Consider the following 24,393-nt stretch of genomic DNA (forward strand, 5'->3'; position numbering starts at 1 on the left):
AATCTTTTAAGAAGAACTGAAAGTAAAATAAATTAACATTCTCAAAATGCAGCCCACAGAATATTTGCTGGTAATCTCAGAAGACCTGAGAAGACTGATCTTGCAAGGCTGACTTTCTTCCTTATTTCCTGTAAATAACTTGCATTCAGGACAATTAAAAATACACTTAATTGTTTCCTAATACTACTTTTTCATTAGAGAATTGTGGCAGTTTCCTCAGAAATCACATGCAACTCTAAAGGGGAAGCAAACATCCATATGTTAATGGATGCTGCAATTAGAAAATAATGGAATTGAAAGACTGTAGCTGGTAACATTTATGCAAGACATAAGACTGGTAGCCTGTAAGTGATCCAAAAGTCATCAAGATTTGTGCTAATATAGTGTCTTCAAAGTGAATCAGTTCTTTGGCTGTTTCCTGTTCCAGCTGAAGATCACAACAGAAAATGTTATTCTCTCATAGCACTCATTTTGCCATTGAAGAATTATTAACTATTTTCTCAACATAAAGAATCGAAACACATCTGTATGCAGAATCACACTGATTTTTTTCCATTCTCTACCACACTTTCATGCAGTTTTAGTTGTCTGTAACTCAAAAATGGCAAAATTAAAGTTTAAATTTAGTAATATCCCAGAGAATGGTGTGCAAGAAGAGTGAAAATGCCAACTGTTATCAAAGTAAGCCATTAAAGCCATGAATAGATACTTACCTTTGTGACTACTCTGTATGTAATGAATGTTTCAATGGCTGTAATGTGGCTTTCAGGATCATCGACTGTAATGAAGAGATCTCTTAATTCTGGTCCATCTTCAAATTTATACTGGTTTATTGATGAGGGGGATATTGGCACTGAAGGACTGAATGAGTTTACCTCAGCCAGAGATGTATCCTACAGATAAGACATAAGAACATCCACATCAATACATCTTTATATACAAACATGTCTCAGATGCTAAAATGGCAAGCTTTTAAATAATCTGATAGAACAGATAAAACTTGGAGCAGATGAAAGAATTATGTAGGACATAGCAAATCCATTATCCTTTTCAGTATTTGCTTTGGTGAAGATGTAAGAAATGAGATTTATTCTAAAACAGATGAAAGAACAAAATACTATCATTTGAGAAGAATGTTATGCATAGCTAGAAAGAGAACTTGCCTATGAACAGTAAAATTAGTTATGAACCAAGCATCCATTCATTGTGTAGGATACTTACCAGTTTTAATAAAATTGTTAGAAGCCGGTTACTGAGAACTTATGATTGAATTATCCCTAATTACCTGATTAAAAATGCACAGATTAAAAAATGATGATTTAAAAAAAAAAAGCCAAAATCAGAATCAGAATTTTTACTGGAATTGGATATTTCAGTTTGCATTTATTTTAAAATAAAAGCTGAAATGGAAAACAATTACAGGTACATAAATTAATCATATTTTTTTAAGGAAAACAGTAAGTAAGGATGCAGTACAAATTTGCTGCTTAATTTCTAAAAAAAAAAAAGTCAAACCACTGTTTTGCTAAAGTGAAAACCACTTTTTGATACCACTGACCACTTCCACACAACTGTCTAAGAATATGCCCCCAGAGCTTCAGCAAGTACATTCAATGGTGCTCACTCAACTGCTGAGAAACAAGGTGGAAATTGGAAACAGACAAGAAATCTCATTTTCTTCCATAGATGTAAGTCTGGGTGAGATCTACTAACCCAAAATCTTGAATGATACAGTTACTATGAAAATAAATTGAAGTCACTAATTCATAAGAGCACAATAAATTAATAAACTATTAGAAATAATACAGAAATTGAAATAAATCACTGTATTTTAAATATCAAGTATGGTATACAGCTTTTTTAATATATCCAATGCAAAGAATTATTTTCATAACAAACTTTAAAATTAATCCATTTTCTACAAGTTTTCTAAAAGGGTACTTAGATTACACTGACTATGAGTGGCAAAGAGTCGCCCTCTCCAGTGCCCTGTTAACTATGGAGGAAGGAGAAAAGGGATGCAATTAAAGAGAAAACTGCTCAAATGCCAGGACTGGAAAAGTGCGAGTCCACACTAACTGGAGTCATGGCATCATCCCAAGGCTGATCTCACAGGAATGAAGAGCACCCCACTGCAGTGCTGCTGAGCTGGGTGAGAGTTTGAATTCAACTGGATCAAAACTTTCTCTGGAACGCCTTATCTTGCTCTTTTTCTTTGGATTTATCAATGTACTCCCACAAATATGGAAGAGACATTTATACCAGGAATTATGCCCAGAAAGCGCTTATGTACCAGTTCTCCTCCCATCACTTACATTAAGTTCCTTGAACAGGGAGACAAAAAGCAACACAGAAGACTAAAGACAACACTTTAAATATTACATAGTGGCTTCCTTGTACACCTGTCAGTCATTTTACTTTTACTCAGTGTGTTTCTACACGATTTCTATACAGCCAGCACTATCCTGAGTGGTGCAGAATAAATAGAGCTATTCTCAGAGCCTGCTAGCACTGGCTGCCCATGGTCTAGATGACGAATGAGGACTGCTAACTCAGAGCAGCCCATGCAATTCAAAGTGCTGAGACAATGGGAAATTTCCAGGGAAGAAAAATGCACGTGAGCACGTAAGGGACTTGAATGGCCATATAATTTGAGGAGTAATGACTCTGCAAGGCCTAAATTGGATCAAGGTAAATGTGTTTCATATTTTCTTATTTTCTATGGGGCATTAATGTCTTAATGTTTCATTCCTTCTTCTAGATTGCTACTAAAAATTGCTCTATTCATGCAGGTGTCTGAAAGTATATTTTTATGTGGAAGGGCTTATGAATATGTGGTTGAGAAACAAAATATGGACAATAAAAATCCATAGAATAAGCAAGTCTTCAGTTTTGTTTAATGTAGCTCTGGTAGTCACGTGCACACGAATGAATGCATGTGAGTTTTAAACAAGCATCTGTCTCTTTATCCTCATGATACCTCAGATTTACTTCCAGTAATTCTTGAAGTTCCTGTGACCTAAGTCTGGTATCATCACATAAACACAGTAAAAAACCCCATGATAACTTTCTATACAGCTGTAATTTTGTGGTTGGAACTATGTTTTTGTGTGCATACAGATGAGGGCAGGAGTTTTGTAGCACAGGAAAAAACAGACAATTCTTCTAGCTCTTGGGTTGTGGAACCTTCTTCCTCTTCATCCATGCAAAGAGCATCAAGGCCCTGTCCCAGAAAACGATGTCCTTTCCCACGCCTCCCCCATTCCCACCTACCTGCAGTACCCCTTCTTTTCCCAGGCCCTTCACTCCTGACAGAGCAGCTGGCAGAGCTGTGTGTGCCAGTTCACAAACAGGTTCATGGCTTTTGATTTACTGGCCAAGAGACCAAAGTGATAGAAAATCAGTGAGCTCCTGGTAGTATGAGGGCCATTTTCTGGGTCTCCTTTCTCTAATACTTGCAGTTACCCTATCTCGTTTGACTGCAATTGGTCAGTTAAGACTCCAAAATATATAAGGGAAGGAAAACACTCATACAGCAGGAGCAGCCTCAAAATAGGGTACGCACACAGCTGAGACTGCAGCTCTTTTGGAGAAGACACTAAGCCTGGGGGTTTGTCTAAACAATGCTCTCTCCCAGAGCACAGGTCCTTGACCCAAGGTTGCCTCTGTGCCCCATCCATCCATCCATCCCTACCTCCCAGTAAAGGACATGGGGTAGAGTTTGTCTTATAAGTGAATAGCTTGGTTGTTGGAGCATTCTTCAAAGAAGCAAAGAGATTCAGGAAGACTGATTTATAAGTGAATTTTTTGGCCAAGAAACTATTCTGTGTCAAATCCTTGATGAACTTGAATAAAAATCTTGAAGAAAAATTAGTGTCTATGCAATTCTGAAGTGGCATATACATCTTTGTCAGAAATATCATTAAGTTTTCTGTAATTATGAAATGTAGACAAACACTATGAAACAGAGTTTGAAAGCAGAGGTGCTAAAGATTTTAAGTATTAACCAAACTGCTGACAGCTTTGTCAATGCTACATATCAGTTATCAAGCAAAGGCTAACTGAATGGGTATTTGTGATACAGGCAGCACTCTATACTTTGAAGCTAAAGGAAGAAAGCAGCTTGAAAACATTGCATCTGTGTGACTCATAACTCAACTCCCAGAATTTGTCTCTGCTGAAAATTCAGAACCTTTTCAGTGGTAGTGGAAACTAGGATAAAGTGAAACGCACATCACATCATTAAATGCTTTATTAGAGCTGCTGAAGATACTGGTCTGTAATATTTGAGGTATGTCAGAGGATACCAGGTCAATGGTTTATAACACTATCAGGTTAAACGTCTATGGATTTTCATAAAATAAAAGCCCAGTGTTTACATTCTGAGTAATAACTTAGGGTATTGAGGTTGACAATTTTTAAGAATCTCATTTTTCACCATTTTGTTAGCTGGCACATTCCACTGCCTAGACTGAGAAAGACGAAGTTGATGACAGTGGCAGGCACCGAGCCCTGCACGGTTGCTGCCGTCCCACTTGGCCTGTAAAGGCTGCACTACTACCTTACACACTGTGCATGAGGAACCCCATTAAGATGCAATTTAAAACAAGGTAGTCCTGGAACAGTATGTTATGGAAAAATTGGTTTTACAAAACTCCGTCGTAAGCCACATTTAGCTTGTCAGATTCCCTTGAATGTATGGAACATGAATAAATAGGGTGTAAAGCCCAAACAACCTCACAGATTTTCATCAGCTCAAAAGATCAGATCTCAAATTGCACTTGAAAACAAACCATGAATTTCTGGTTGATATATATATAGCCATTACATGCAGGTGTCCAAGGTTTGGAAGGAAAGCTGTATTTTCATATAATATGACAATTTTTCTTGTTTGCAGGAATAACTTATCATGTAGCATGCATTAATAGTAGTTACTATTTCATATATGTAAAAAATATTTGGCATGAATCCAGGTAGGAATTTCAAGATCTCGATATTTACCATAAAGCAGCAGTAATTTGTATCAACTCCAATTGTTTTAATTTTTTATTCCCAAGGAGAATTGCTCTTGACAAGCAAACAGCATAACCATTAATACACTGTGTTGATAAGTAGATAGCTTCATGCAGAACTGCCTGAACTTCACTCATAAAAGGAAAAGGATGCAAAGTGAGCATAAACAACTAAAACTATACTTCAGCACTGCTTTTGCATGCAAGTTCAATGAATCATTCATCTTTTTATGTCAAATCAGGACTGGTGCTCTCCAAGAAAATATAATTCAGCTTGACCCTAGTTATGCTTCAGAAAAATGCAGGTAACTTGGTGAAATTTAGCCTGGTCTCTTGCATGTTACAGACTATTAAATCACCTAATAGTCCCTTCTGGTCTTAAAAGCCAAGTGTTTCAAGAATTCTATTACAGTTACAGTTTAAACACATGGTTCCTAAGAAAGAAGTCCTTATTCCAATAGTATTCATGCATACCACAACAGTATATCTCACCTACAGAAATATAAAAACCACACATTTACTCCCTATGACAATCTGTACTACTGAATATAAATAGCTTGTTGCATTTTCAAATTGGAAATGTATCTGCTATTTCTCTCCCATGGCACACATCCTGTCACAGCAGTTCTCAAGTCTCAGATGGTGAATGACACCCTAGCCCCATATATATTTTTTCCACTCTAGCTCTCTGTATGTCCTTTTGTTGTATTTTAGATGCTGCCTTGATAAGGCAAATAGATCCATGACATGCTCTCTTCTTTCACTGCTGAGAAGGCAAGAGGTAAGTCTTGTCTTAACCTGTACTAAATCAGTACTAAATGAGAAACAATATACGTGGAAGCCATACCCCCCTTCATTGGTTTAATTAAAGCCAGCACTATCAGCCAGACTGGCAACCATGTACGTGGCTGTGTGCTCTCTGAACGTGGACCCTGATACATGGTCAGTTACATTCATTTTATCCCCTTCATCAAAATTCAGATGTTATCAAATTTCCTATGTGAAGGTGTGAGACTTCAACTCAAACTGAAACTTGGAGACATTTATTTACATTCAAACACAACTGCAATTACTAAACAGGACTGTTTATTTAATTTACAGATACATGACCTGTTGAACATAAGTGATGATAAGGGTACAGTGAGTCCAGATTAGATGGCACATTTAAGGTAAGCGCAGTCATGACTCGCAGTGCTGGTCCGAAGGAGCAACCCCGCGTTTCGTGCTCGAGAAGTCACCCGTAAGTACGGGGACCGCCGAGCGCTTCCCCCTCGGGCAGCCCGGCCCGTCACGGAGCCGCGGTGGCACCGGGGAGCACCGTGCGTGCGAGGGGCGGGCGGGCAGAAGCCGCAATCGCCGCCCGGGGCGGAGCCGTCCCATCCCATCCCGTCCCGTCCCGTCCCGTCGCGCCACCCTGGCTCGCCGGGCGCCTGCCAGGGCAAAGTACCGGCGAGCCCGCCTGGCCGCCCCCAGCACTGCGGAACCCGCGGAGGGCGCTGCCGTACCTTGCTGAACACCTCCAGGTCGTCCTCCTCATCGTCCAGCGCCAGAACCTCGGCGGCGGCGAGCAGCGGCCCCCGGGCCGTGCCGAGGGCACCCGCAGCGAGGTGCGAGTCGGCCCCAGGCCCTTCCCCGCCGGCAGGGAGCGGCGGCCCCAGTACCCGGCCCTCCGCCTCCATCCTGCCCTGTGACCGCGGGCGGCGGCCCCGCCACAGCCGCTCCCCGCGGGACCGCAGCTGGCCGCTCCCCCGCCCTCTCCTGGCCGCGGCCGGCGCAGGGGGCGCGAGCAGTGCGCAGGAGTGGAAGCGGCGGCGGGAGGGCCGCGCTGCTGGGCCGGGGTGGGAGCGAGCGGGGCCGGGACGTGTCGAGTGTGCCGCCAGGCCCGGACAGCGGGTGGGGGGACTGCGGCTGCGGCCTCTGCGGAGGCGGGACGGGGCGGCACAACGCCCACAGGCGTGTTCGTGGCGGCGCGGGCGACTCCGCCCGGGCCGTCCCCGGGGCTGTTGCTGGCAGAAGTGCTTCGGTGTGGAGAGCTCTGTGCGGCCGTAGGCAGACGCCCGCTCTGCTCTCGGCAGCCCTCGGGCCCGGGAGGGCCGTACCCCGGCTTTCTTTCCTGCGTTCTCCGGGTTGGTCTTTTTTCCTTCCTGGTAGGCGCCCAGGTCCCGCCACCGGGGCAGCAACCAAAAGCCACGCGTTGCTGCTTTGCCTCATGCCTCTCGTACGCCTTGGTCAGCCGCTGTGCCGCTCGTAGCTGGACCCCTTCGCCGTGGGGTCGTCCTGATGCTGAGGCCAGGGACTACTTTGGCGTCAGAAATGTGCTTGTGAGAGCAAACTGACACCACATTACATCAGAAAAGCAGCGGGGAGAGAGACACCAAACATTTAAAACTAGCAAAGCTGTCTTTTTTTTTTTAAAGTAAAAACATGCGAATTGTGAGATTTCGAAGTTGCCAGTATTGAACTGGAAGTAATGGCCGGCGCTATTCATCGCAGGAGCCAGGGCCGAGCAGGGAGGTGGCGGCAGGGAAGGCAGCTCTGACTTGCCGTGGGCTTCAGCGCTTCCCTGACACCCGCTCCGTGCCGGACTCACGAGCTCCGCTGCGGGGCCGGGCTCCTTTCCGAGGCCCGCGTTCGCTCAGTGCGGAACAGGGCACGTCTTTGCAGGCGCCGCCGCCTGAAATAGCTGAAGCCAACTTTGTCATTAACGTAAATTTCAGGAGTCCTGGGCGGGTTCTTAAACAGGCAGACACAACATTGTCTTTGTGTATCTTGGTTCCCTTGCTGTTAATTTAGAAAAGGCAAACCCCGTAATCAAACGAACGCGTTTTGAAAAGTATTCCTTCGTGAAACACTGCTGGCAGCTGATGAGGAAATACACTTGATATTTCATGCTTTTCAGCGAAGTCTTGAACCACAACTTGAAATAAAGGGATTAAAATAAACGCTAAATGTTCACTGAACTGTGCAAGGAGACAAAGACTATGTCTGCCTAATTAGAGGATGTTTACAAAGACTTTTTAATTCTTGTTTAAAAAATACTCTAAAATTCATTAGGAGCCTGGGGCAGTGGGCTTTAGGTGCCAGAAGCGTTTGCTGCGGGGGGTCTCTGGCGCGGATCAGCCGGCAGAGGGAGATGGGATGCGCCTGTCCTGGAGCCTCGGACACTCGCTGATGGCTGAGAACGTTTCAGTAAGTGAAAAGAAACTATTTCTGTAGTATTAAAATAACAACTGACTCTGGTACGAGATCCCCAGGCTTCTTTTCTTTCCGACCCTGTGTAGACTGTCGCTGCCCTACTCCTCTTTGCTGTGCCTCGCTTTGCGCCTCTGAGGAGCCCGGGGTTCCTTGGGTGCGCTGCCTTCCCCGCAGACTGCCATGGGCCCTCGGCTGAGAGCTGCTCACCTCCAGGTGCTGCGAGGGGCAGGCTGGGGCTCCTTCAGGTGCAGGTGCTTCTCATCTGGTGTCAAATCTACAGCTCTTCCCATCTCTGTGTCTTTTACGGTTCCTTTCCAGTGTCCTCGCTGCTCCTGTATCTTCTGATTACCTTCAGGTACAAAAGACTGATGAAAAGTGACTATTACAATATAAATTTTCTACTCTGTCTTTTGTACATCAATGAGGAGTGTAGTTAGTTTTCTGACTTTATATATAGCTGATAGCATATAGTTTCCACTGGCTTTGCCCTTATTTCCAAGTACCACATGTTGTGCTAGAGGCCTGCAGGTTTTCTGAATAGAATAAGTACCTACAACCCGTATAATGCCTGAGTTTTTAATATGTCTGTATTTAAATCCAGATGATATGCTTGTGAAGCAATAACAAAATAAAACTCATCAAGGATCACAATTTTAGACAATACACATCAGAGATGATAAATAAAGGACAGCCAGTCAAAGAAAATATAAAATTGATGTACTGTAGGCTTGAATACCAAGGCTGTTGTCTGAATAATACTAATTTTTCAAAGTTTTACTGTGCTCTTGGATTCTTTATTTCTGTTTGAGAGAAATATCATAAGATGCTTTAATTGGATTTTTTTCTTATTATAGCTTTTTATTAGCTCATTAATCAAGCTTAAGAAGACATATTTTTAGATTCCTTGCTGGCAGTGCTTATCTTTCTGTGCTTTATATTTGAAGTATCAATCTGTAAGGAAAAGGTATTCATTGCCCTTCACTCAGAAAAATATGCATTGCATTTAACAGTTATTTGGAGGTTTAATCATCAAAAGGACCCCTGCTAAAATAAAATAAGAGACTGTTCTGCGATCACTTTCAGCTGCCCTCCCCACCCTCAACCGCAGTTGTCCCTAATTTCTATTGAAAGGGCCCAGTGAGCAAAAGCAGCTTCAGGGCACTTTCCCACCCATGCTGAGTCCCAAGGGCCTCGCCAGCACCTCTCCCCTGCAGTATTTAGCACAAAGAGCATTTTGCAGACTCAGGAATTTTCGTGCTCATTTTCTGCTGTAGGACCAGAGATGACTTGAAATAGTTGAATAATTGTTCTATTCAAAGATATTGCAGATAGTGTAAATACAGAGCTACACTTAGCAAAGGGGATTTGCACATTTCTCTCGTACTTTTATTTCAGAAGTGCATTGCTATAGATCCTAGTTTTTCTTCATTTCCATGTGTGTATATTCACAGGCTCTATGTTTCCTGGGCACCAGGGATTTACACATTTTACTGCAGATACCCTTCCTTGAACCTGTGGAATGAGGTCTTGGCAATAATTAAGAGTCAATGTATTAGATGTTGTTATGCCATGAATATTGTTGCCCCACTTATTTAAAGAAATAGGTATTGCACTGAAACAATACTTGACAATACTTTGCTAAATAAATTTTAACATTTTGTAAAATATGGTGTTTTCCAAATGCCTATGCAATTTTCATGAAATACTCAAGCTTTCCAGGCCCTCCTACTCAGGAGCACTGAGTGGAATATTCTCATGTGCCAGGGTTGAGCTGCAATCACCTCCAAATTTTATTTATTCACTTAACCCCAAAAAGCTATTTTGTATTACAAAAACGTCAATATTATTCCTACTCGCATTTTCTCTTTTTCTTTGGTAAGAGTGTTGATCCTAGCTAGTAATCCCTTCCAGAGTTGCTTTTCCTTGAACAAATTAAATTTACAAACACCGAAGCAGAACCAAGCTATTCCTTTGCTCTTATGTGCAGGCTGCATGTGATCCCTTTAGGCCACAATACCACTTTGAATACTTAATGTTGACTTGTCAAGTTTCACCAACTGCACAGTGATATGGACAGGATTAAATCTTGTTTTATTTCGCCGTCTCCCTAGCCAGGCAGCAGCGGGGTATGGAGGGCTCATGGTGTTTTACTCTGTTCCACCACTGCAGTGCAAATAAGCGTATTAGCGAATCTGCTGACATTCAGCACCTTGACGCAAATGAGAGCGTTTTTCTAGGTCTGAAATGGATTGTCAAGTAGCATTCTTGTCAGGGTTGTGTAGTGCATAAGCAGAAGTCATTATGTTTACACCCAGAAGATATTTTGATGGTGAATTAAGGGCTGACCTTCATATCATACCATTTATTAGAGCAAGCTTTTTAGTAAGCTCCATTTAATGGCTCAGAATAAGGTTAACTATTTACGTTCCATGCCTGAACTCACAAGGAAGTTGGAACATTAAAACTCTCTACATTGTGAGCTGATTAGCTTTTCAGCTGCCTCTTGTTTTGTGGTTGAAAGGTAATTGTTAAGTTCTTGTCTTATTTTTGTTGTTGTTAATTTAAGTTTGGAAGATTCTTTAATTGGAATATTGTAAAATGATTTATCTGTCAGATGGTGGATATCCTGCAAGCTTATTTTTCTCAGAGACTATCAGACTCTTTTTCCTTTCTGACTGCCCAAAGGAAATTACAATGTAGTGTACTCATAATCATGTTATCTCTTTTATAGCTGCAGATCATTTTTATGGCATTGCAGCTGTACAAAACCCTGATCGATATCTGGAGATGTGCTATCCTTTTAAGTTATGTGACTGCCAAATTTTAGACATGAAAATATTCCAAGTGAAGCACTATTGGGTTTCATATATTTTACAATATCTAAAAACAGTTCCCAAGCTTCATTAGATATGAAAGCATTGATTTTTTTTTTTGTGTGTGTGGGGGGGGGGGTAATACTTTGCATTGTTGTCAAATCAACTCTACCTGTTCTGATCTAGCATTGTCTTTTCTGCTGGAGAAATGGTTTCATGTTTTCAAATAAATACTTCTGTTCTTGTTTTTTGGTGGACTGTACATTTAGCAATCTGTTCTGTATGGCGTGAAATACTGGAGTATATCCTAGTCAGAAAGTATGCAAAAAATATTCATATAAACATACATATAAAGGCATATTGAATTAATTTGATACATGAATCGGAGTTCTCTCTATTTGTAATTTTTCTGATGCCTAGTTTGGAACTCTAGGTAAGGAGAAACAGATTAATACTGGACCTCAGTTATTCTGTTTGTCAATGACCAGGTATGGTCTTGTTTGTTAAATAAATGAAAAAAAATGACAGTGGTTGATATGAAAGGTATTTCTTTACAGGTGTGACTGTTTATAATCCATTTAAATTGAAGAATTCTGTATTTTAGCTGGTACAGTGTAATGGCTCTGAAAATGCTGTGCAAACTGGTGACCAGTTTTTGATCTTTTAGGCATAGGTTTTGCCACTATTTCAAGGTTAATTAGCCTTTAAAGAATTGCTTTGTAAGGATTTTGCAACCTTTAATGTTCACACATGCTTTCAGTAACCTTAAAAACTTTCTAGTAGGTGAGCCTGAGTAGGTTTGTAGTAGGTGAGCGCTTAAACCAATACAGAAGACACATCGTGGGTGAACTAACACTCCATATTCATGATGTTTGAATAGACTTATTTTTTTAGATAGCAAATTTGTGTGCCTTTTGCCTTAGTTTGTTACTAACAGGATGACTATTAAGAAAGTTTTATATAAGAGGGTTTTTTTAGTCCTCAAATTCACATCTGAACTATTGACATAAAACTTGTATCTACATGCGACCTAATTAACACTTTAATACTAATTGATAGAAAGTGACATGTATAGAGGTATTCATAAAACACGTGGAAAATTCATGCTACAGCTACATTGTTAGAGAATCTCTCGCTTTTATCTGAGCTCTTCCATAAAACTCTGTATAATACTAATTGTAAAGGGCAGTGATTCAAGGTCATTCTTGCTAAAAGCTTCCACTTTTTCTTCTACAGACATCAGAAAATTAAAAAAAACCCCATCATCATAATGCAGAAATAAAAGTATGGTCATGTTTCGTAGATTATGACCCAGAGGAAAGAATGTGAACAGCATGGCTGCAGAGGGGAATTTTAAGTGATGTATGTGAAACTGCCAAAATGAGAATTGCAGCTGAAGGAAGTGAGCCAGCGGTGTAACTCCAATCAATATCCAGGTTAAGTAAACAATTACAGTCTGCCAGTGCTGGAGGAAAATCCACACAGCCTGACAGGGTACCTGAAGTATCTTCAGGTATAAATTCTGAATTTACTTCATGGATAGCTTTCTTTTCGTTTGCACAGACTGTAACTGGTATTTATTTTTGTAATCTATAAGGCAAAACTGTTCTCAGTGTATGAACAGCTGTTAAGTCCTTGCAAACAAATGATGCATTTCAGTTAATAGTGGAGGTTGTTTTAAAAATCTGGAAACTGGTGAGACTCAGAAGTGACCAAAGAACAATGTATGTTATCAGACAATCTGACTGGTCAGGGAAGCAGGCTTATGAACAATTTAAAGATACAAAGGAGTAATATTGAGGTCCTTTGTGAGCACTGAGCTTGCCCAACATAGAAGACGTCAAGCCTGAAATGGAAACAGCTGTGTTTACAATATTTTAGGATATTTTCTTTATCGAATATTAATATGGGGAAAAACCCTTGTGTGAAAATTTGGCAGTTGGTCTAACAGAAGATTCTTCCTCTCCTTGACATCCTCTTCCTCTCCTAACTTTATTTGTTATAAAGTTGCTAAATAGCTCAAAATAGTTTCAACACCTTTTAAAGAGATGCCTAAATCTCAAAAAGAGCTGAGATAGATTTATAGTAAAATGAATTTTTTTTACACTGTGGCTTGATCTCTTACTCCTTAGGCAAAAATTCTCAGAAAACCTCAAAATTTTTCTGCCAGCGTGCATACATATAAAACTGGTAGTATACAAGAAAATTGTTGTACTAGTGTCCCCTAATTGTATATTACACCCCCCAAATGTCTTCATGTTTTAAAAATATCGGTTGCTTCTGGTGGACAGTAAAGTGACAGAGTATTTGTTTCCCTAAGCTTAGAACACATAAAAGGCAACAAACCAGCTACTGTCTGTTCTCTCCCCACTGCATGACGTGCTTGGGATTAGTAAGGCATGTGATATATCTGGTGGGAATGCTATACAGCAAATGTGTGAGTGAGGTGTGGCACAAGTACACAAGGGAGTAGACTTCAGTAGTTTTGTGGATTGGGGTTTTTTTTAATTTCCGCTTAGCATGTCTTAGTGTGTTTGCACTGTGTACAATTTTGGAGGCTCTGTGTCTTGAAAAGTGAGAAGTAGTTGTCTCCAAATACTGAGAACCACCATGGCCAAATTCTAGAAAAGAATAGCAGGGGAAACAATATAAATTTCAAGACTTTATGCCATGATGCAAACCAAGAGCAGAGTGACTTCGGATGGTATGGTCACACTGCAGCTGCAAGAGCTCTAGATCAGATGGGAAGGAAGTATTCCAGCAGATGTGATTTACAGTGGCAACACAAGCAGTCATTTGTTTCCTGCAGTTTTCTCTTTTGTGAGAAAATGAAGAAGACCAGATTGGTCTGTGTCTTAGAGGGAAACAATGGGATTAATTAAGTCATTATTATATCCAACTGATTTTTCACTTAGGGATGATGTGATAGGAATGCACTGATGATGTCGACCCTGTGGATTTGCAAGAGAACTTCTGTTTAAAATGAGGTTTGTGGCTAGACTGTGGCATTGAAATACTGTGTTCTGGTGAGTTGCAGTGAGCTCTGTAGTTAGACAGCATTGGTACTTGTTTACCACTGAGAGAAACAGAAAAGCTGTTAAGCAAGTTGAAACTGCAGGGGAGAGTAGGTGTACCTCCCCAGCTCCTAGGAATTAAATCCCTGTCATATTAGATGAAAGCTTAAATACATTAAATTTCTCTTATTTATTCATCTTTCTGATAAGCAATTGCTGGAGGGGTGCTGTGGACTTTAAAAAGGAAGACTATAGGAAGGAATGTAGGAGAACTTAAGAGGCATGTAGTACAATATTTACACTTAACCCACTCCATACTCTGAAAAAGTTTAGAAATCAGAGATGTCAGTTCCTTCTATCTTAAGTATATAACTCTGCTTTTCTTATCTGTGACACAAAGTTGCATGCTATTTTTGGCTTTGTTGAGCTTCTGAAGCATTAACAGAATACTATATTTTTTCTATGTGCCATATCACGTAAGACAGCAAATGACCATCTGCTAGATTGTGTTTCTCAGCCTGTGGCCACATATATTATAATAGCTGTTTTGGTGTTCTGTAAAAATTTCTCTTTAAACTGACTTAATGATTTATACTACCAAATTGTTCACATTTCTAAACTGTATATGAGGCTATTGAAACAGACTAGAATTTTAGATTTTTCTTGTTCTCATGTGATACACACAAGGAAAAAAGCAATGAACAGAGCACAACTATTGGAAAGGGTACATTTTCCATGTGCAACATGTCTGAAAGTATCTTTGGTTTTGCTCAAGAGAAACTCCAGTTTAACCATCTAGCACCTTTGAGACTCATAGACTGGCAAATTCCGTTGAAGCCAGGCTCAATAGCTGGGTGTAGGGGGAAGGGTCTCAGTGGAAAATCCATCTGGTTTTGAACCAGATGGGAATTACTCCAGCTTTTTAGCAGGCTGGAATACTTTAGGAGTGCCTTCATGTGAAATTGCATCTCTGTGTTTTAGAAAGCCCTTCGAGCCACCAGGAGGAATGGAAGACTTACATTTGGTTCCCACTCTGCCAAAAATATTTCATATAATTTCCTATAAGCTGTATGGATTCTGTTTGAAGCCCTATGCTGATGCTGATAAGGCAACACAGAAGTATTTTGGATACAGTGCTGCAGCACAAGAAGGCCATTCTTGCCTTCAGCTATTCCCTCTGCTAAAGAGAGTCATTGAGTAGATGGGAGCAAATCTCCTTTGATATCTGTGTGCCTTTTGAGGGCTTTAGGAGCATACCCCATAATCCCTGTACTTTAGCAGAACCCATTCAGATTATTCACAAGACAACAAATTAGCTGAAGGTTTCCATGAAAATGTGCTACTGGTTTTGGATGCTTTTTTAACTTTAATTTTGCAGAAACGTGCCTGATAGAAGTAAGAAAAGGAAGTAAAAGGAAACAATAAAAGCAAACATGGTAGTTATGAACTTAAACCCAGATGAAAAAAGATTTCAGCAATCCTCTGTTTATGCAATATATTTAAAAGTATATCTAATTAATAAAGCATTTTTTGCTCATTATTTTTATAGTACAAAAATCCCAAGTAATGTAGTAACATGCAGATCAGTATGGAAGTTGGTGGAATGAGTCTCCAGTAAAAGTATGGCCTGAAATACAAATGATTTCTAAACAAAACTATGTCTATTTAAAAAATGAATCAGTTAATTTTTAGGTAACCACAATGCAGAGTGGAATGGATACAAATTATCTCGTAGTTGATCAAAAGGTAAATAATGGTATGTACGCTGCATACTGAAGAAGCTGAAAATAGGAAATAGCTTTGGTAATCTGCCTGTGGGGGCTGAGGTTGGCATGATGGGCAAAAGGAGTCTGAAGCCAAGAAATGGGGTAAGACAGATTTTTGGACTGCCCAACCTACCTCCTTTTAACCAAAAAAGTCGGTTCAAGTGTTTTCTAGTGATGATGGAGCTGACAGTGAGCAGAAATACAGTTCAAAAAGTGAGGGGATGTGGCACTGAGATAGGCTTTAGTGGGCATGGTGCATTAGGTCAAAGGTTGGACTTGATGATCTTGGAGGTTTTTTCCAACTTAATGATTCTATGTTAGATGGATTACAAGCATGTAGTGGAAAAAAAAAAGGTGAGAAATCTGATGTGGGAATCACAAAAGGTAGAACTGCATATTAATTTATGAGGCGGATAAAAGAAATTAATAGCTTTAGTGCAGCTATGTTGTTTGAATCAAAAACACTTCAAAATCAGAATGATAGAAAAATTGTATTAGTTTTGTGAGTCTGTAATCTTTTTAAAGCATTTCATGTTTTAACATTCTGTGCGTGGTTAAAGCTTTTAAGTACTACCAGGAGTTGTGACCATATGGGTGGGCAGCCCTGCATATGGAAGTATTTAACTTCTTCAGAATAGCTTGGAGAACAAATGCTGATAGTACTGGTTATTTCTGCTGGTAATAGCTGACAGTTTTTTCACTTCATCAATAAGGTTTCATTTAAGTAAGGAAGATATTCTAGATGAGCTGATTGAAGAATGTATGATGTGTGATTCAGATAAAATTAAATGACAAGAGTAAAAGAAATCTGTATGTAACTCAGGATTTCAAAGCTCAATACTCTATAGATGTGAATTATTAAATCAATCTATCTAAGAAGCCCTGAAACTTAAATGTGGAAAAGGTCTGGAACTTCCTTATTCAAAAGTTTTACTACTCTCCAGCATTAATATCCAGAACGAAGAAAAAAGCATAACATAACTGGATGAATAGCCACATAATTAAAAGTAAATTAGCAGAATGTAAAAAGATTCCAGAAAGGACTGACCGGCATAGAAATGTATGCAAAAGAATTAAAGAAGGATAGGAGTAAGGTGAATTAAAGACAAGCAGAGCTAGATGTCGTACTGGATATCAAACATGATAAAATTACTCAGCCTTAAGCAAGCAGTTTCAGAAACAAACCACTAAGAACAACATGTGGTCGCTGTTCAGAGGTTAAATGTATTGCCCTAAAAATAATGAAACGTGTTATTCTGTCTTCATTAGAGACATTGCTGCTGATTGTGGTGAAAAATGGAGGTTGCATGGTAGGAATAAGTCCACAGGCTTAATAACAATCATTGCAACTGCGATACAAGAAGTTTGATGTACTGAATGATGGTTCCTTGGCCAGAAAGATACTGGCTCATGAAGTCTTGTTTCTGATCATGTGACAGCAAATACACAGTGATTACGGAGAAAGAAAAATGGTCCAAGTGTTTATGGGTGCATTGGTCCTACCTTGAGGCTTGAGAACAACTTTTGAAGGAAATCCTTCCTGTACCTGCAAATGAGTGTTTGACTGATTCCAGCTTTGGTTATACGCGTCGGCTGTCGCAGGACTGCCGGTGTGGGCAGCATGCTGCAGGCAGTGCACACACCCCCCCCCAGAGGCCACATGTTCTCAGGGGACAGTTTACCCCAGCTTTGGGCTGGAACACAGTACAATTTGTACCTTTAGCTAGTATTAGACGTTTTTTTTTTTTTTTTGAAGTGTCTGAGCATGGCTCAGTCTAAAAATTATTCTTAATTCCTTGCCTGTAACTTAATTTTCGTACATACTAGGCAGATCAATATTTGCACAAACAAGAATTTCAGTTGTAGGCTAAAACGTACCAAAACTTAATATAGGTGCAGGGCAGAGATTATGGAGTTTCTATGACATTCCCCTCCCACTGACTTAGGAATGCAGCTAACTCTGTGAAGTGATCTTAACTTTCTTCTTGAGGATGAGAGAGAGATCGTGAAGAAGACACTTGAGTCTACAAAGATTTTCCCATAAAAATCAAGTCCACTGGATGAATTTCAAATTTTGTCCTGGAAGGGAAGTGCTTTAGACCTCTTACTATCACTAAGCATAAATTAAGTTGTGAATTGCAATCTGTTTAGAAAAATTACATATATTTCTAAATTGTATTTAAGTGGTGATGTTGTGAATGAGGTGAAAAAGCCCAGAACAGATCTTTTCCCAATAGGTTTCCAGACAAAGGAATTTTCTTCTTGACCATCAGAACCAATAGCTTGACAAGCATCCTAAATACAACATTTTCTCTGCCATACATATCTACTGGGACTGTAAGAAAAATATGCTTAGCCCAAATATCAGAGAGCAAGTTACTTATATTTTGTGACCTGTGATCTTCCCCACAGTTTAGGACTGTCTGTTGAACTTAGGTTTGAGAAGTTTTTTCCAGAACTGAGATGAGGTGGTGGTGGGCATTTTTACAACATAGGTCATTTTTGTATTAAAATTATTGCTTAGAGTGCTTATACTCTATAATGAGTGCTGGAAGAACACTCTTTTATGAATAATAAGCTTAGGCAATGCTGATAAATTAAAAATAAAGCCTGGGTTTAGAATTTGCTCAGAGGATCTTGTAATTCTTTAAATTTTCCCAAAATTAAATATGAAATTATTGATAATGCCAGGCATCCTTTGTAGGAATATAATTCAGATACACTCATCAAAAGAGCTCACATCATTAGTGGGGTGATTGTGTCATCTTCCATAGAAATATTCCACACCATTGGTGTTTCTTGGCAGACTGACATGTTTTCACTTGACATTGCTGTAACCTCTGGGAAAGAAAGCCCTACCTTTCCGTGAATAATTTATTAGTGAGCCATCACACTGAATATTGCCTTCTTTTGAGGGAGGAGGGGAGGGATACCAAAGCTACTTACTTTTGGTTTTGGGCTTTTTTAAACTTTTTTTTAATGCTACCTTGCAGTCTTAACACTTCCTAAGTATTCTTCCATAGGAACCTTCTCTCCTAACATAGAACTAACTCTCAGTTCTGATCCTTTTGTTTGTAAATAATTCCATATAATTTTTCCAAAGGGTTTTGGATCAGAGCAGTGGAAAGCTGCTGATGCAGTGTAAATTTTCTGGTAGTTCTGGGTTGTCTAGAACTGGACAAAAATGCCAGTAAATCAAACTGTCAGAAATCCAGCTAAGAAGCATGGCTGGCTGTTTAGTAAAATGTACTAAAATGTGTTTTATAATGACTATGTAGACTTACATTGCTAGCAGTGAGCAGTGAGGACATGTAGTGCACTCCTGGCAGAACCAGGGAAAGGTGGCCTTTCGTATTTGACCAGACAATGGAGAGCTCAGCGTTCACAGGTGTGTTTAAAGCACCGGTGAAAATGTTTACATGGAGTTGGTTTGTCTTACTTTCAAAGTGAAAAGGTCTTTATCTTCACTTTACCTGGATAAATGTTCCTTTTGCTAGTAATGATTTTAAGAAATGAGTTGAAACAGAAGACCCAGTACAGCTTTTTAAAAAATTTATTTTAGGTAAGCCTTTTCTTAGGTATCCTGTTTGAAGGCTCTACCAATGACTTTTTTTCCTAAAATTGTATCCATAGCAGATGTTCACTTTATTCTTTACTTTTTCACTTCTAATATGTATTTTTTCATGTCTGCTAGAAAAGGTTGACTCCCAGTTTAAAGCATGTTCTTGATAACAGACAGGCTGGATGAGCCGTTCTTCTATTCTTATGTGCAATATCTTGGGTATTTGAAGGGGTCTTTAGTGATCCCTTCCTCTAAGAAGCTCAAATAATTCCTGGTCTTTTATTAATCTGTCAGAGCAGGGGTTGCTTCTGAATTTATCTTAGTATTTCTGTCTGAAACAGCTGTGCAGCCTATGCTTCAAATTGCCAGCATTAAATCAACATAGTTTTCCTCCTCATTCTTCATCAATTTGTCATATAGATAAGCCCACTACCTGCACTACCAATCTTCCATTATCCACTGTTCTTGCTGGTCTCTTCCATATACTCCCATCAACACCCAGAAAGCCTTTTTTCCCTCACATATATTCTGTTTTCTCTCTTTAGGTTTTTTAACTCCACTGCATAAGACAATGTCTACAGATAGCTAATGACTCTAAAAATTGAGCATGACGTATGACTTATTTTGCCAGTGATACAGCTAGGTGATTTGGACTTTAATATCTTGAGATCGCATAAAGGACATTAAAAAATTATAAAGCAGATAAAAAGAAAAAATCAAAGAAAAAGGCATCTTGAAGGTTTTTGTTATTTATGTAAACTCTAACATCCAAATTTCTTTTCTAATTACTGAAACTGTACACACTGAAAATGTACACATTTGAGGAATATAAATGAATACACTGTACCCTCCATTATGCACTGTGCAGAAAGTGTCCTTCATGGTCAGAGTTCTACCCCATTAAATTTAATCTTCATTCAGATTCTTCTGGGTTTTTTATTACATTTGCCTGTCTTTAAATGTGCTTTTGTGACATCTGTATATGTAACCTCCATAACTAAGATGTGCTTATTTGCATTGTAAAAGAGTAAAGCATTTCCAGTGCCAGTGTTATAATGAATACTGTATTTAAAAGATCATGCCTTATTTTTCTATGTGCTGTGTCGCCAGCAGTGTTGTAGTCTGTCCTGATATTTCACTGTATAAATTAGACAGCTAAGGAAGGGAGAAAGAGAACAGCAGATATAGATTAAGTGACCTGTTCCATATCACAACACACAACTTTGACAGGATGAAAAGTAGATTCCTAGCCCATCCTACTAAATAAGGAGTCATCAGAAACGTAGTCCTAATTTTTAGGAAGACGTGAGGAGTTTGGAATTGTCTTGAATTTTATTTTTGTCCTTTTTGTGCCTTTCTACAGAAATAATTATAACTATATACAGTGGCTGTTGTAAACCTCTTTGAAATGGTTTCAGAAACTAGTGCTTCCAACTGTCATTTCAGAATGTTTTTCTAAAATGGAAAAAAAAAGAAAACTGAATTTTTTGCATAGGAAGAAAGACCTTTTAAAGGGTTTCTGATTTTCCTCCACTAGAGCTCAAGAACACGTTGAAAAGGGGCATACATTTTTCAATGTGTAACTTCCATGTATGCCCATACTGGATGCTAAGGAAGGAACTGGTAGACATTTTTTAAAGGGATAGATATATTTGCATGGAAAAAGATTAGCAAAATAATCAAAACACCTGAATAAAAAAATAATTAAGAATAGATAAAATGGAGACTCCTCTAAGAATGTTGTGCAAGGTGTTTGCAAATAAATACTTTAAAGGAGATGAATCCTATTTCAAATCAAAGCTGCTGGTTCCCTTTGCTTCCCCATCGTTGCTGCAGGTGCCCCAGGCTTTTTCCTCTTGAGCAGCTGTGCTCCACTGAAACGAATGACACTTCCTGGGGACTACATCCTTAGTTACTAGTACAAGAGTCATTGTAATGTGCAATGGGATAGTTCAGTAATGCTTTCAAATGGCTATTAAAACACAACACTGCATAATCAAATCACAACTGCATGCTTGCAGATGGAGCTACCAGTGACACAGCTACTTATGTATTACTCCCTTCAAAGAGGAGCTAATAGAAAAATTGTAGGGCAGCAAGGGAAGGTGTGAAAAAACAGATGCTCAGTGATATAGTCATACTGCTGTCTGTCTTCCCATCTCCCTCCCAATTTTCTGTTTCAGCTTATGATCTCCAAAATACTGAATTTTCATAGCTCAACTAATTTTTTTGCCTCACATCACAGGGAATGCTTAACAGTGTTAAATATGGAAAAGCTGATTCAAAGTATGCCTATGTCTTCAAAAAGATCCCAGTTTTTACCTGTACAAAGTAAACATTTTGCTTCGGAGAGTGCAATATGATGTGCATCAACAGAATGTTTTGCCTTTTCCATAACAAATGTATCTTAATTTAGAATTTGTGCATTAAAGCAGAGGTAAAGCCAAAAGATGATTGTAAAGCTCACAGCCTGTTCTGCAGGATAGAAAAAAGTTGAGCAATCTTGAAGAATTGTAGAATAATGTTCCTTTCTCTTCCCTAGTATCCCACTGTAAATATTAAAAAGGAATCACATTTAAGTTGACTGTGGTGCAGCATTTGTTTCTGGCTTCTCAGGACCCCATCCAGTACATGCAGAATTTATCTGCCAAGGATTTTGCAACTGTGGAGGCTTTTGATCTCAAAAGTGGTGAAGGACTCTTTGCCTAACTCTAAGGACTTGTGTGTCAGGGTAGGATGCTATTGTGTGAAGGTATTGAGATACCCAGTAAGGAGTATCACCTCTAATGTACACCTCTTGGGGCAAGTAAACAGGGACTTAAAAGTTCTTCTGGGTGCTTAGAAACTGAGCCCCACAACAGTCAGCAGTATCTGACTATTTTTTATTTTCTTAGCTTTGTGCTTTTGGTAATTAGCTTATTCTGCCCTTAAATACAGCTTGCAGCTTGTCACAGTTTTAATTTGAGGAGTTAAGCCTGTCATCCTGGATCCATGAAGTTGTATCTGTAATATGAACAGGAGAATAGTAACCCTTCAAACACCAGCATGTATTTCAGGCAGACCCTGTATACTCATAAAATGTTAGAATTTAGGATCTTTTCAATGACAGGCATGACTGCTTTGTTTAATGTCAGGCATCTGAAAGATCCTTTCCTAGCCAATGTTGTTTAACTATCTGTCCCTTAAAGAGAAAGGAGACACAGATCTTGCCTTTGAGTTACTCCCTCTCCAGCTGGAAACATTGTGTAGTAGATTCTTTATTGTATTTATTACAGAGTATGTGGTACCTGCCTGAGTGTACCAAGACCACATACTTGTATTGCTTTGTTTTTATGGTTCATGACATTTGCCAATGACTTACACTCAAATCTTATTTTTGCAACAGAATTTCAGTCTTGTCTTGCATTCTCTACTATTTATTTTGTCATAAGAACTGTTAGAATTCATAGTAAGTGATTTGGCACTCTGTCTATTTGTTAGCCAGTTTATTTGGGAACAGTTATAGTGATCTCCTAGATATTTCCATCGTGTTTTTTTGAAACACGGCATTTGGCTCTACAGTATGTGAAAAAATCAGTGATTGAAATCTGAACTGTATGCTACTCTGATAGAAAGTATATCCTGGTTTTGTTGTTTTCTGCTTGGGGAGGAATCATGTTTCAGCTCAAATGGTCATGGTTGTCCCTCTGTATTTTGTTTCTGATAGGTTGTTCCACAAGCCTGCAGAGTAATGGTACAGAATAAAAGCCTCCTGAATACATCTAAAGTGATTTGATATGTATGTGTTTTATAGATACGTAGATTTGCCAGCATAGAATATTTGTAATTTCAAGGTTTTTAGTTTCCTTATAGTTTGGATAGGATTTTTGTGTGTCAGAAAAGAAATGTCTGTCTTTATCTTCTACTGATTCTTTACAATAGTGTAAGGAAATTATAAATATGTCTGGGAAAAATACTTTGATTCTTTAGTAGCTTGAAGGTGTTGCTTAAATTCATCAGTTTCTTTATACATGTATGTGAATTCAAAGACTGAAGATCAATATGTTTGGGAAAGTTAAGACCTGCTGGAAAGGGGACAGTGGACGGTTATTCAGATTCAGCATAAGTGAGACTAGAGATGCAAACAACTGCTTTTAATATTGATAGCCATACCTAATTTTCTTCAGATGATTTATGTAATTTCAAAAACGCAGTTTTAAGGGTGAAGCTTTCTATGGAGCTGTCAAAATTTTATAGTTCACATTTCTGAAATAATCAAATTACATCTTCTTATACATACCTAGAAGACTGAGGTGCTTTTCACATGCAGTATTGCGCTTAGCACAAAAACAAATGCTAATGTGACTATCAGTACAGGACCAAACTTTATCTGAGATCTGGGGTGTTGCCATGGCAATTCCAATTGTTGGAAAAAAATTCTCTTTTGTGCTTCATTCTGACATTATATTGCAAAATGATGATTATGAAGAAACATACAACCCAAAAGGGGGGGGAAAATCTCTTTTTGAAGATGTAAAACATACTTTCTATCACATTTACTTTTTCTGAAACACTGAGTGTGTGCCCAGATTGTTATGAGCTGTATTTTTTGCAGATTCAGATATATTGTTATTTCTCAAGCTGCCATAATAATACTCAACGTTCTTTCTCCCAAATGTAATAATCAACATAATAAGGAACTCCAAGACATATATCCCATTTCCTATGCAAAATATCAGTTTCTAGTGTATGTTACACTGCTGATGTGGCCCTTTTCCTTTTAAAAATACTGCCTATGTTAGTTGAAGCATATCTAAAATACAGATCTTGCTTAAGTTATTTATAGATATCAGCTCTATAATCTATGTATAATACAATAGCTCATACTAGCCAATAGATCAGTAATTTCTGTTTAGTTAAAAAATTGTTTTTCTACCAGTACATCTCACTGTGAGAAAATTGATATGGCTGTTAACCTGTTCCTTGCTAAATCAATACACAACAAGCTTTAAATAAATAAATAATAACAACACACCCCTACGCCCACCCCCA

The 24,393-nt window shown here is 39.0% G+C and overlaps 1 protein-coding gene and 1 long non-coding RNA gene across 6 annotated transcripts in view; one reads left to right on the plus strand and one right to left on the minus strand.

Annotated features, from left to right (window-relative positions):
* Positions 1–7,219, minus strand: part of SNX7 (sorting nexin 7) — a 29,529-nt gene extending 22,310 nt beyond the window's left edge. For 3 of the 4 annotated variants that reach the window (XM_032118036.1, XM_032118038.1, XM_032118039.1), the window contains exons 1-2: positions 6,518–6,928; positions 714–893 (exon numbers count right to left, since the gene is read on the minus strand). In XM_032118036.1, the coding sequence (XP_031973927.1) occupies positions 714–893; positions 6,518–6,691 (354 nt within the window). In that variant the 5' untranslated portion in view covers positions 6,692–6,928. Of the gene's footprint in view, positions 1–713; positions 894–6,517 lie in introns of all 4 variants that reach the window. The other variant, XM_032118037.1, reaches the window with a different exon arrangement.
* A 426-nt stretch (positions 7,220–7,645) lies between these two features.
* Positions 7,646–24,393, plus strand: part of LOC116448061 — a 119,640-nt gene continuing 102,892 nt past the window's right edge. For both annotated transcript variants that reach the window (XR_004241796.1, XR_004241795.1), the window contains exon 1: positions 7,646–8,201. This is a non-coding gene — a long non-coding RNA (uncharacterized LOC116448061). The remainder of the gene's footprint in view (positions 8,202–24,393) is intronic.

Source organism: Corvus moneduloides, chromosome 9 (genome assembly GCF_009650955.1).
Source record: "Corvus moneduloides isolate bCorMon1 chromosome 9, bCorMon1.pri, whole genome shotgun sequence".
In the NCBI taxonomy this organism is placed as follows: domain Eukaryota; kingdom Metazoa; phylum Chordata; class Aves; order Passeriformes; family Corvidae; genus Corvus; species Corvus moneduloides.